The 14135-nt window shown below is 45.8% G+C and overlaps 1 protein-coding gene across 1 annotated transcript in view; it reads left to right on the forward strand.

Annotated features, from left to right (window-relative positions):
* Window positions 1-13515, forward strand: part of STXBP3 (syntaxin binding protein 3) — a 193476-nt gene extending 179961 nt beyond the window's left edge. The window contains exon 19 of the mRNA XM_077452712.1: window positions 11825-13515. Coding sequence (XP_077308838.1) covers window positions 11825-11919 — 95 coding nt within the window. The 3' untranslated portion in view covers window positions 11920-13515. The remainder of the gene's footprint in view (window positions 1-11824) is intronic.
* The last annotated feature ends 620 nt before the right edge of the window (window positions 13516-14135 follow it).

Genomic DNA, 14135 nt, shown 5'->3' on the forward strand with positions numbered 1-14135 from the left:
CTCTAAAACCATTACTGGCAGATAGAAACACAGCTAATTTTACAAAATTACTCCTGTTAGATTTCTACTACATAAAAAAGCTTAACCTGTATGGAGTTAATAAATAACAAATATTTGTACATTTTAAATTGCGCCTTTTTGCAAAATAGTGACAATCGAACGTACCCAAAAAATTCTCAGAAAATCTGGAGATTTTAATTTTTCAATTACAGCTTTCAGAGTTTGTAAAAGATCCCCCAAACCATATATTTTCTGAAAGCATATGACCTCTGGAATAAAAAGAAGGTGCTACTTATTTTTTAGGCCTGGTGGTATTGGCGCACATGTTTATGATGATAAAAACACATCTCGTATTACAAAATTCCTGCTAAATTGCAACTAAATATAAAAGCTTTACCTGTATGAAGTTAAAGTATAAAAATTTTAAATATACAAATTTCTCAATCTGAAGGTTTTCATTTTTCCCTTACAGTATTCAGAATTCGTGAAAGACCCCCCAAACCATGAATTTGCTGAAAGCATAGGACCAGTAGAATGAAAAGGTTCTATTGATTTTTAAGGCCCCACGATATTTGGGAAAATGTTTACCAAAGCAATATTTTTTCTAAAAATACACGAAAATCATTATTGGCAGATACAAACACTTTTTTTTTTTAAATGTAAAAGTTTAACCTGTATTGAGTTAACCATATGCTGACTGCTGCACGCCGATTTACATCAGCAGAATGGCACGGGTAGGCAAAAGGGCGTACCCGTATGTCCCTTTTAAATTCTCACCTAGCGAGCTGGCCGCGGAAGCATGCCCGTGGGTCCCACGAACTCGAGCAGTTATCTGTCATGTTATAGTGAGCCCATCCCCCCTACAGTTAGAACACATCCAGGGAACACACTTAACCCCTTGTTCGCCCCATAGTGTTTAACCCCTTTTCTGCCAGTGACATTCATACAGTAATCAGTGGCTATTTTTAGCTGTATAAATGTCACTGGTCCCAAAATAGTGACACAAGGCCTTAGGCCCCTTTCACACAAGCACACCCATCAGATCTGCCTGTCTGTTTTTTTAGGCAGGCCCAATCGGACCACCCATTGTTCTCTGTGGAGAGGCTGACGTAAATGGACATGTGTCCATTTAGATCCGCCTGCATCCGATCAAGTCCAGTCTGGTAAAAACAGAGGGATGGGTATTCCATCCATCTATCAGATCGAAGCGTATGATATCTGAGGGAACTGCACAGGCGGTCCATTTCCATCTGACTGCCCCATAGAGAATAGCAGGCTGTGTCCATGTCCGCTTTGCATCAGCGGAGTGGACGCAGACCTGTCATCTGCCAACTCAGCAGGGATTAGCAGACAGAGCTAGCTAGGGGCACAGGGGTGCCAGACTAACACACTTGTATGAGTTGTGTTTTTTTTTTTTTTCAAGCCACATGATTAGAGCCTGAGGCTTTAAATGGCTTGAAACAGGTTGGACTCTGAACGCAGAGCTTTGCACTTTTAAACCACCCACTTGCTGTTGTCTTCCGGCTTCTCCTAAGGAAGCCAAGGAGGGGTGAGTGCGGGGGAGGGGGGGGGCGGTCACTGTGCGGGCAGACCTGGGGATTCCCCAAAAAGTCACCTGGTCTTACTAGGGTTTTTTTTTTTTTTTTGCTTTTTTTTGTTTTTATTTAATTTTTTTGTTGTATGTATGGTGAGATATCAGAGGTCTAAACAGACCCCATATCTTTTTTTTTTTTCTCCACAGCACTTTACTTGAATGAATACGTAATCTGTATAGATTGCTCATTCATTCATAAAATGACAGTCTGATACATAGTAACAATCGCGGTTACTATCTATCATTTGTCTGTGGGATGTCTAGATCTGTAGTGATCGCTGCCTGCGGCCCTCTCTACTATAAGGGGAACTTGGTAAACACATGTTTATCGAGCCCCCCTCAACTTCACCCCCACCTGCACCGAGTAGAGTCTGCTGAACAATTCTGCTAGAAGTTTATGGTAATTGAAGTGACCATGAGCTTATAGCAGAGGGAGAAATGATGTCCGTACGGCATACGGACTTGGCCACCTGTAGGCACTTCTGTAGGTCTGTATAGTGTACGGACCTGGCAGTGAAAGGATGAAACAAACATCTTGCTGTACCAATTGAAGATGTTCCTTGATTCAAACATTCTGCAGAGAGGAATGTTGAGACTCTTAAAGGCTCTCTTTGCACTTGTACATTTGTACACTTGCAGGCCCAGCTCTGCAACCAGCTGTTGCTGCAATTTCTCTGTCAAACTACAGCTATGTAGACTAGGGCAATAAGCATACAGCTTGATCATGTATTCCAGGGCCATACTTTAACTGAGCAATTTACAGGAATTACCTTTTGCCAGTTTTTTTTTTGTGTGGATGACCTTGAACACGTAATACTAGATTGGATCTAATTCTCAACGCATGTGCAGAATCTTGTGGCTCACTCAGGTCAGCTAAAGCTGCCTATAAAAGACAGCTCGAATGTGCGCCCTTTTGAAGGAGGACGTCTTTGGTGAGGCACTTGAAAAACATTGAAGATATCTCGTAGGGAACGTTGTTCTTCAACAGTGTAAAGTTCACAAATCCCCTTCCACAGGGGCCTTTACTCCATCAAAATGCAGAGCACCTCAACATTTCACAGAGGTGCTAACTTCAAAAGTTCAATCTATCCTTTTTAGAATAAGACTTGGTCAGCCAAGTCTGAACCCCTAGGTCTGGGACATCCAAGCTTTGAGAGAAATGTGTGGTTTCAATGCTGTACAAAATCGAGGTGAAAACTCTACCCACTCACCACTTCCATCAAATTAACCAAAATCTATCCAAGAACAGTCCGATTTGAAAAATGCCCTGAACCATCTCCTGTTCTGAGAGTAGTTGTGCCAGTACCCCCACAAGACAGGTTCAAAGGGTTCTGTCCAAACCTGTTCACTGTGCCAAAGCCCAGTGGGGGTATCCATCATATTTTGAACCAAAACCCAAACAAATACCTTCATATTATAAAATTTTGCATGGAATCCACAAGTTCAGTAAGACCTTTTTCACACTGAGGCGCTTTTCAGGCACTTTCACACTAAAAAAAAGCACCTGAAAAGCTCACGAAAACCTGTTTCCATTCAAATCAATTAATGCTTTCACACTGAGGCAGTGCGCTGGCAGCGCAGTGAAAAAATACCCCTCTCCATTGAAATGAATGAAAAGCTCTTCAAAAGTGCCTTAAAAGCTCTTCAAAAGCGCTCAGTGTTTTACTTGCAGTTTAGAAGCGCCTCAGTGTGAAAGGGGCCTTATTACCTCTCTGAGACTAAGGGAATACTTGGCATATTTAGAAATCCAAGGTGCCTGTCTGCATATTCCCAATTAGTGATGGCCGAACTTCCGACGGGACGTTTCACGAACCGCGAATGCGGCCAAAAGTTTGCGAACTGCAAAGTCAGTGGTGGACCCAATTGACTTTAATGGCAGGCGAATCTTAAAAACATCCAGGTCATGTTTTCAGCCACAAAATACTTACTAGCTGTGCACACATAGTCCCACCACATGGACACTGACATAACAAAAGTATTAAGTGAATCTGGAATTGACGACGACAAGCATTCTTTTTTTTATCTGTGAAATTTTGACAATTCAGGAGCGCATGAAGGCCATGGAGGAGAGGCAAGGTCAGGGCAGGCTATGAAGGGGGTGCAGGAGATGATCAGTGCCACAGTCAGGGCAGCGCAGTCCTGTGCCAGTGTCCGTGTGCCAACCTGTGCTTGAGCCCCTCCCTCTGCCCGGCCCTTACCCCCATATATGCAGGGCTCCACTGCGGTGGTCCTGAGGTGCCAATCCAGTGCTGATCCTCAGCCATGGTGCTGGCACTGCCTGCTGATTGGCTTCTCCGCTGCTATCTCCCTCACTGTCTGAAACCAGCACCGTAATAGAGAGCGGGCACTGGCACCAGCACCGTGATAGAGAGCGGGCACGGCACCAGCACCGTGATAGGGAGCACGGGCACCAGCACCGTGATAGGGAGCACGGGCACCAGCACCGTGATAGGGAGCACGGGCACCAGCACCGTGATAGGGAGCACGGGCACCAGCACCGTGATAGGGAGCACTGAGACCACACCAGCACCGTGATAGGGAGCACTGAGACCACACCAGCACCGTGATAGGGAGCACTGAGACCACACCAGCACCGTGATGGGGAGCACTGAGACCACACCAGCACCGTGATGGGGAGCACTGAGACCACACCAGCACCGTGATGGGGAGCACTGAGACCACACCAGCACCGTGATGGGGAGCACTGAGACCACACCAGCACCGTGATGGGGAGCACTGAGACCACACCAGCACCGTGATGGGGAGCACTGAGACCACACCAGCACCGTGATGGGGAGCACTGAGACCACACCAGCACCGTGATGGGGAGCACTGAGACCACACCAGCACCGTGATGGGGAGCACTGAGACCACACCAGCACCGTGATGGGGAGCACTGAGACCACACCAGCACCGTGATGGGGAGCACTGAGACCACACCAGCACCGTGATGGGGAGCACTGAGACCACACCAGCACCGTGATGGGGAGCACTGAGACCACACCAGCACCGTGATGGGGAGCACTGAGACCACACCAGCACCGTGATGGGGAGCACTGAGACCACACCAGCACCGTGATGGGGAGCACTGAGACCACACCAGCACCGTGATGGGGAGCACTGAGACCACACCAGCACCGTGATGGGGAGCACTGAGACCACACCAGCACCGTGATGGGGAGCACTGAGACCACACCAGCACCGTGATGGGGAGCACTGAGACCACACCAGCACCGTGATGGGGAGCACTGAGACCACACCAGCACCGTGATAGGGAGCACTGAGACCACACCAGCACCGTGATGGGGAGCACTGAGACCACACCAGCACCGTGATAGGGAGCACTGAGACCACACCAGCACCGTGATAGGGGGCACTGAGACCACACCAGCACCGAGATAGGGGGCACTGAGACCAGCACAGCTGCAGAATTGGTCAGCAGCACTGCATGCATTGCACTATAATATGCTTTCTATATTTGAAAGAAAGTAATATTATACGTGTACAACCCTATATACTGTACACCTATAAAAGGACCTTTGTGGACCTAGTAGCTAGTGATTTGCAGACTGTCCCTGCTCCAAACACCAAACTGTCCCTCAGTCCCTACACTGATAAGACAGCTGCAGAATCGGTCAGCAGTCAAGTATAATAGGCTTTCTATATTTGAAAGAAAGTATATTATACGTGTACAACCCTATATACTGTACACCTATACCAGTCCTTAAAAGGACCTTTGTGGACCTAATAGTAATAGCTAGTGATTAAACTGACTGTCCCTGCTCCACACAGCGTCCTGTCCCTACACTGACAAAAGACAGCTGCAGAATCGGTCAGCAGTGCACTCCGCAATCAGCAGCACAGCAGTGCACCAGAACCATATATACTGTACACCTATACCAGTCCTTAAAAGTACTTTTGTGGACCTAATAGCTAGTGATTTGTGTCACTACAGTCTGTCTCTGCTCCACACAGCAACCTCTCCCTACACTGCCAAAAGACAGAATGTAAAATGGCCACCAGATCAGGTCTATTTATAAGGTAGGGGGAATGTCCAATTGCCCATGTGCTGAAATGTTTCAATTGGCTGTCCTGTACCTCATGATGGATGCGTCATCATGGGTCAAAGTTCTTTCACAATGTAAATGCATATGTCCACCACGCGAACAGCGACAGAAGTCCGCCGGTTTGGCGAATTCGCCATGAACCGCAAGGCCATCCCTATTCCCAATTATCCATTATCTTATCCTCTACCCTATAGTATTCACAAAGGTCCTCACACCTCTTCTTACCCTTCTAAGAATTTGGGGCTTCCATGTCACAGGTTATCTGGACAACCTTCTTCTGAAGGGCTCATGGCCCTCCAGCTGTCTGCAAATGTCCACAGGACAATTCAGATGCTTCAGGCTTTCAGCTGTCTGATCAACTTCTAAACATCCACTCTCCAGTCTTGTCTTCACCTGGAATACTGATCCTAGACACATAAAAAAATTAAAATTCCAGAAAAGAAAGGCACCACTGGGTTCAGCAGTTTGGTGGCCATGGCGCATGTGGCTACGCCGTACATGCGCTGTAACCTATATCTTGTCTTATCTTATGAAGATTTGCGTCATACGCGAATACTGCCACACCCGTTTGCCGTGGACACACATGCCAGCTTAATGGGGTTGTAAATAAACCCTGCATTCTATGCATTAAGGTGAAAAAACACCTGGCAGTGAGCCCCCCCCCCCCCCCCCCCTTTTACTCAAAAACTCAAAACTTTACAATCACTTTAATTAAGCTGCGTATGCCAAGCATTCGGGTTCCACAAGGAAGCTGTGGGACACAGAGAGCAAGCTCTGAATCAGGCATTTGCAGCCATTCATTTCTCCATAACCGGGTCACATGAGTCACCAGGTGTTGCTTGGCAGGCTAAAGACGCTTAGCAGGATTGTTGCATAGGGGCTTGCTGAGGGTTTCCATTCCGAGGTGTGTTAATACTACATCCAGGTACTCCCTTTTTGTGGCTAGTAAATGTCTTCAGAAAAGAGGAGCAGGACTAAAACTACAGGGAAGGGCACATTCTGATAAACCTAGTCTTATCCCTAGCGTTGTATCCCCTGAAGGACCAGAGGCTCCCGGGAAATCTGAGCCGCTGCACCTATCTGGTATTGTGCCTATAGTCAATGCTGCTGTTTCACCAAGGATGAACTGTCCTCGGCCCTAGCTGAGTTAGAGCACAGGATTGCTGGCATGATTGCCTCCATCCCGCAGGGTGGCAAGAAGCGTGACAGATCCCCCTCCCCGGAGCCTCCTAGTTTGGAGCAGGAATGGGTAGAGGATGGGGAAGAGTTAAAGAAGAAGTAAAGGCAATTAAAAAAAAAAAAATGCAACCTGCAAGGCAAAGGCATAATGAGCTAGTATGCATAGCATAGCTCATTATGAATAACTTGCCTTAGAACGCAGCCCCCGAAGCGGTCCTCCGTCTTCATCTTCACCGCTGCCATGTATGAGTGACTTCCGGGTCTCGCTGCTCCAGCGCTGTGATTCGCTGGAGCCGCGATGTCACTCACGCGCATGCGCACAGGAGCCGTCACGAGCGGCATATCGCAGTGATCTGCGGCCTGCTCAGTGCGCCTGCGCGCTGTGGACAGCGGTGCCTGTCTTTTTGTAAATATCTCCTAAACCGTATAGGTTTAGGAGATATTTCTTGAACCTACAGGTAAGCCTTAATCTAGGCTTACCTGTAGGTCATAGTGGTTTGTAAGGGTTTACAACCACTTTAAAAGCTCAGGATTCTGTGGAGGGCCTGGCGGATGAGTCTGCTTCTAAGCAATCTGGACTAGAAGATATCCAGTTGATGTCTGCCTCCCTGGTCACAGAGGCTTTTGATCCAGTCTCTTACTGAGATGATTCGTTCTGCCTTTAAGTTGCCTCTTACAGAAGTTACTGAGCACCCCTGGTCCTCTTTGGGGTCCCTGAGGCCTCTTCAGGCCACACAGGCTTTCTCCATACACCCTCTGTTGGAACGAGGTGTATGCCGATTGGGAACATCCTGACAGGATTTTTGTTCCTCCTTAGAGGTTTTCCCTTTTATATCCCATGGATGAAAAGTTTAAGAAGTGGAGCATGCCAGCCATAGATGCAGCAGTCTCTTCCTTAAACAAGAACTTAACTTGTCCGGTTGATAACACACAGAGCTTGAAAGACCCTTTTAACAAGAAATTTAAGTAATTATTAAAAGCTTCCTTTTCTTTGGCCAGTTCATCTATTCAGCCAACTGTTGCAGAAATTAGTATCTGCCAGTCCGTAAAGGATCAGGTCAGACAGCCTGACAGGCCTAACCAGGCGGATGATCTGGCTGAATAAGACAGATGTTCCTTGATCGCTGTGTTTTGCTGTTGACGCCTTAAAGGATTCAATACAGCAGGTTTCTTGTTTGGTTCTCTTGTCTGTACATATGCGCAGACTTTTGTGGCTTAAGAACTGGTCAGCTGAGCTTCCTTGTAAAAAGTTATTTGCAGGTTTCCCCTTTCATGGGGAACGTTTATTTGGTGATCATTTAGATAAAGCTATCCAAAAAGATTTTCCGGAGGGAAGAGTTCTCTACTTCCTGTAAAGAAAAGCATCAGGCGTCCCTTGTTTAAAGCCACGGGGACTGCTTCCTCAAGTGTCTGTGTCAAGACAGTTCCGCCGCCAACAGGGTGCTAGAGCCAGGGCCAGAAAAAATCCTGTGTCCAAAACTCTTCTAAACCCAACACCAAGCCCTCCTTTTGAGGGGACGCCCCCCCTCCATTGGGTGGGGGGAAGGCTGCTGCACTTTGCGGACATTTGGAGAACAATAGTTCAGGACGAGTGGGTCACCAACTATATACCGCGGTCACAACCTGAAGTTGCGGGGGGTTTCCCCCTCAGAGGTTTTTAAGATCCAGCGTTCCCTCGGATCCTCCAAAGAGACTTATTCCTTCAGGCACTACATCATTTAGTGCATCAAGGAGTGACTGTAGTTTCCTGTACCCGAAAGGGGCACGGGTTTTACTCAAACCGGTTTACGGCTCAAAAACCAAATGGGGATCCAAGGCCCATTTTGGACCTAAGATCCCTGAACCAGTATCTACTGATCCAGTCCTTTTGGATGGAGTCTGTCCACTCAGTAGTAGCCTCACTACAGATGGGAGACTTTCTAGCCTCCATCGATATAAAAAGACGTGCATTTACACGTACCTATCTTTCAGCCTCTTCAGTGGTTCCTTCAATTTGCAGTAGAGGAACATCCTTTTCAGTTTGTGGCTCTACCCTTCAGGCTTGCTACAGCTCCCTGGGTGTTCACAAAAGTCCTAGCACCAGTACTGGGTCTTTTAAAGTGGTTGTAAACCCTTACAAACCACTTTGACCTACAGGTAAGCCTAGATTAAGGCTTACCTGTAGGTCCAAGAAATATCTCCTAAACCTATACGGTTTAGGAGATATTTACAAAAAGACAGGCACCGCAGGCGCACTGAACAGACCGCAGATCACTGCGATATGCCGCTCGTGTCGGCTCCCGTGCGCATGCGCTGGAGTGACGTCTTCGCGGCTCTGGCAAATCACAGCAGAAGTCACTCCGGGATACATGGCAGCGGCGAACATGAAGACGGAGGACCGCTTTGGGAGCTTCATTCTCAGGTAAGTTATTCATAATGAGCTAGTAGCTCATTATACCTTTGCCTTGCAGGTTGCATTTTAATGCCTTTACTTCATCTTTAAGGGCACAAGGGATCCTGGTGCTTGGTTATCTGGATGACCTCTTGCTCAGAGATCACTCACTACAGGCTCTAGAACAGAGCATAACATGCACAGTGCGGTATTTGGAACGCTTAGACTGGATCATAAATACTGAAAAGACCAGCTCAAAGTCTAAAGTATTTAGGTCTGATCCTAGATATGGTCCAAGCAAGGATATTTTTGCCACCCGTAACGATCTGTGTCCTGAAGGATCAGGTGCGTCAGATAAGAGGCACCAGACAACCCTCCATTTGGCTCTATGAGTCTTCTAAGGTGGATGGTGTCCTCCTTTGAGGCAGTGCCCTATGCCCAGTTACATTCCAGGCCTTTACAACAAGACATCTTGTTGGCTTGGAACAGAAGAGGACAAGCCCTGGGATTATCCAATGTTATCTCTTCAGGCACATTTAAGCCTAAACTTGTGGTTGCCGGATCAGAACCTGCGAAAGGGAAAATCCTTCCTCCCAGTAACTTGGAGATGCCAGTCTCTCAGTGTGGGGATTGACCCTAGAGGGGGGTCACAGCTATGGGGGAAATGGTCAAGGACAGAACAGATCCTGCCCATCAACGTCCTGGAATTGCGGGCAGAATGTCTGGCCCTATGGACCTAGACAGTGGAGCTTCAGGACTATCCTATCAGGGTTCAGTCCAGCAATGCCACTGCAATGGTCTAGATAAACCACCAAGGTGGTACCAGGAGTCGTTCAGCTCTGAAGGAGATGAACCACATACTAGCCTGGGCAGAGGAACATGTGCCGATTCGATCGGCAGTCCATATCCCGTGAGTAGAGAACTGAAAGGCAGATTATCTCAGCCGCCAGCATATCTGCCCAAGGGAATGGTTCCTACACCCAAGAGTGTTCCAGGAAATTTGCCAGCATTGGGGATGGCCAGAGGTCGACCTACTGGCATCCAGGTTCAGCAACAAGTTACAGTAGTTTGTGTCCCAAACAAGAGATCCTCTGGCAATCAGAGGAGATGCTCTGGTAGTTCCATGGAGCCAGGACTCCCTGGTTTATGCTTTCCCTCCAATCCCTCTCCTTCCACATTTGTTGTGCAGGATTCGTAAAGAGGGGGTTCCAGTCATTCTGGTGGCACTTGCCTGGCCCAGAAAGCCCTGGTTCCCTGAGATTATGCGACCGTAGACATGCCATGGACTCTTCCACGTCGCCCCGATCTACTGTCTCTAGGTCCTATATTCCACCCCAATTTACAGACTGTGGCATCTCAGGACCAGTGGTAATTACCCTAGTAAATGCTAGAAAAGCTGTCATTGGGAGGATCTATCATAAGGTCTGTAAGGCCGCGTACACACGCGCGGACTGTTCGCCCAACTTTGTCCGCTGAACAGTGTTTGGGCGGACAGTCCGCTCGTGTGTGGGCTTTCAGCGGACAGTTTCAGCGGACAGTTTGACGGACAAGGTTTTTCGGAAATTCCGTAAAACTGTCCGCTGAAACCTTGTTTCAGCGAACAGTCCGCTCGTGTGTAGGCTTGTTCGTCAAACAAAGTTGCGCGCATGCTCAGAAAGGATTTTCACGCCGAAAGCTATAATGCAGTGTATAGGGCGTCGTATTTTTCGTCCCGTCGTACGTGCCGTTCACGTCATCGTGCACGGTTTCAGCAAACTGTTCGTCCGTCGTGTGTGGCCATGTCCGTCCATGCTAAGTTTGAGCGGACTGTTTGCCGAAACTGTTGGACGGACAAAGTTGGGCGAACAGTCCGCGCGTGTGTACGCGGCCTAAGACTTATATTGCTTGGTGTGAAGCCAGAAAATGGCTCCCTTGGAAATACGTGATTGGGAGAAGTGTCTCTTTTTTCTACAGTCATCTGTAGAAATCAGATTGGCTTTGAGTATAATCAGAGGTCAGCTTTCAGCCCTGTCAGTATTCTTCCAAAGGCTTTTAGCCTCCCATTCGCTGGCCCGAACCTTTATGCAGTGGGAAACTCATTTGCTCCCCCCTATTAGGTCACCTATGTATCCCTGGGACTTGAACTTGGTGCTGTCTGTGTTACAGAAACAGCCATTTGAACCTATTAAGGAAATTCCATTAGACTTGCTATCACGCAAGCTAACCTTCCTGATGGCCATCACCACAGCTGGAAGGGATATCTTCTGGGACCCATGTGTGTCCCAGCAGACAGTATGGGGGGACGGGAAGAGGTGTAGACTCCTATGGGAGCCTACGCCCGGAAGTGGGTACAAATACTTGCCTTAGACAGGTATCTGCACCCCCTCCCCCCTTGAAAGGTGCCAAATGTGACAACGTGGGGGGGAAGGGTTCTGAAGAGCAGAGGTTCAATTTTTGTGTGAACCACTGCTTTTAAGAACATGGTCTTCATTTAATTGCAATGCTATAAAACATCTTTCTGCACCTGGACAGTTAGGGGAGGGTGGGCACAGTTGTGTTTTTACTTTAATGCTTCTAACCATAATTTGAGCTTGTTGTTTTTGTTTTTTTCATTAATTCATTTTTTATCTGCAGGATCTACTCATATCATCACTCCCAAGAAAATGTTGGCTGACATTAAGGATCTCACCAAACCTCGAATCCCTAAAGAAACCTTCACTATAGAGTGAATGGGTATACTCTGTTAATGCATGTACTCTGATTACATTTTGCAAAGCATATCTGCACCTTGTATTGTCTATTTTTAAAAGCACAAAGTGTGTTTTTCATTCATTCGATAAACTGAATTTTGTGGCACAGGAACAATGTCACCCAAAATACCTTTGCCTTTAAAAACGGTGCCTTATTAAAACTAACTCAACCACTGAAGTCCTCAGAAACGCACTGAAATATAAGCCTGTACAGCTCAAAAGTAAAAGTTAAAAAAGTTTTAATGTATTGAAATGTGCTTAAAGTATATACTGTATATGTAATTCTATGCCTAATTAAGGTATATTGTGCAATTCAAATTGTTTGATATACTTGTGTGTATTCGATAACTGACTGCATGGGAGTTTAATATGTTGTGTATAGTATCCATCTACAGATCCATAGTCCTCAATAGATCCACAGCTGGTGAGAACAAAAGGTTGTTTATGTTGTCATTTTTTTTTTTTTTTTGTGGCACTGCATATGCGAATCGCCCTTCTTGTCAAAGCTCTTTTACCTGGTTACCTTTTTAATGTTTTAATACATATTTATAGGGAAATATTCATTTTTGTAATGTGCCACATCCCCAAAATGCTCAATACCAAAAAGCTTCTCCTGGGAAGGACTTTTTAGGCACAAAAAATGAAGCAGCACATTCATATTGGTACACAATAACAATATATTATAAATTTTATTATACAAAACTGGCAAAAATGCATTCAAATTACACCAACAGGCTGCCATTGCAATGGTGCATTACAACTAGATGTTTTATGTGAATACTCTGTGGACCACACGGCCTGAGATGTTTAATAAAGGCTAGACCCTTATGAGGTAACTCTGTGACAACCAAACACATTTCAATAAACACTTCCTCAGGGCACAGAGTACCCAATGTCAAAGATGATGTAGAAAGGTACCAATCAGCCTTCAATCAAAAACAAAAGAGTTAGCCAGCTGAAAAACCTCCCCATCATATGATGCATCAGATCAGCATGAAAATAAGTATATGCAGGCTATGCCTCATGAATCCTGTAGAGGTGCCCTCTCTAATCTTCACCTCTATCATATTTGTACTAAATAGGAGGAATCTGAGGCTGCCAAGGTCCCATATTCTGTAAAGTCCTAAGATGCTATATACCGGGCTGAAGTTCTCGCCAGCTGAACAGAGGTCTGGTGAGCGGTTCAGGATTCACATAAAACCTCTCGTAATGCCAGTCACTTGGTTTTATCTTCATGTGTTTTTTTTTTTTTTTTAAATGTTGTATAACATTTCTAATATTTTTATACTGTACCTTTTTAAGTGTGTGTTTGTGCCTATAAAGTCCCTCCCCTCCCACACTTGTTTTTTTTTTTTTTTTTTTTTTTAACCAGCCATGAAATTTGTTTTATTCTTTTTTTTTATTTCCTCATTCCTTCCACCTTTTTTTTAAATCTTTTTTTTTTTCTTTTTTTATCATTTGATGTGTCGTCATGCACAGAAGATGAAAGGGAACACAGTTGCTTTGTGTAAACTGAACTTTTTTCCAGGGACACATTTGAAAACTGCATTATAAAATAAAGTCCTTTTAATTTTATATTTGCCCAGGTCTTGGTGAATTTATTGATTGTATTACATAAGCACTGTTATAGAAATAAAACAAATGGTTTCAATTGCAGTTGGTGCATACAGTGCCCCTCTAACCCTACCCCACTCTGAGACCTCAGGTGTTTTGCTAGTGTCCTAAACTGATGGACCTCTTCTCCCTTATAGCAAGATCATTGCCTTCACTATTTAATAGGGTGCTCACCTCAGAGCTTAATGCAATGCATGTAGTTAACAGCAGGTTGCTATACAGGTCCAGGGCTTTGGTCAATCCCTGTAGAACCCAGACCCTGAAAACACTTCTAATGGTATGCCCACCATGATGGGTGAAGCCTGGACCCTGATGGGGACCAATGACATGGACAGGTTTACCCAGTTAAAGTTTTTTTTTAACATGGCGGTAAAAATTCCATCATTCAGAGTGTACAGTAGTTAAAGGTGGATGACTAAGGTGTTACATCACACCACATTTTACACGATTACAACCACTTTAACCTACAGCCATTTATACAATGTACTTAAGCACTTCCTACCACCTTTTTACAATGTCTTTTTTACAGGACAGTCTACACCAGTGTTGATGCATAGGTACCCAGGTTGAAAAAAGACCAT

The sequence above is a fragment of the Lithobates pipiens genome, unplaced genomic scaffold (assembly GCF_037356315.1).
Source record: "Lithobates pipiens isolate NorthernLeopardFrog02 unplaced genomic scaffold, aLitPip1_a1.2 Scaffold_23, whole genome shotgun sequence".
In the NCBI taxonomy this organism is placed as follows: domain Eukaryota; kingdom Metazoa; phylum Chordata; class Amphibia; order Anura; family Ranidae; genus Lithobates; species Lithobates pipiens.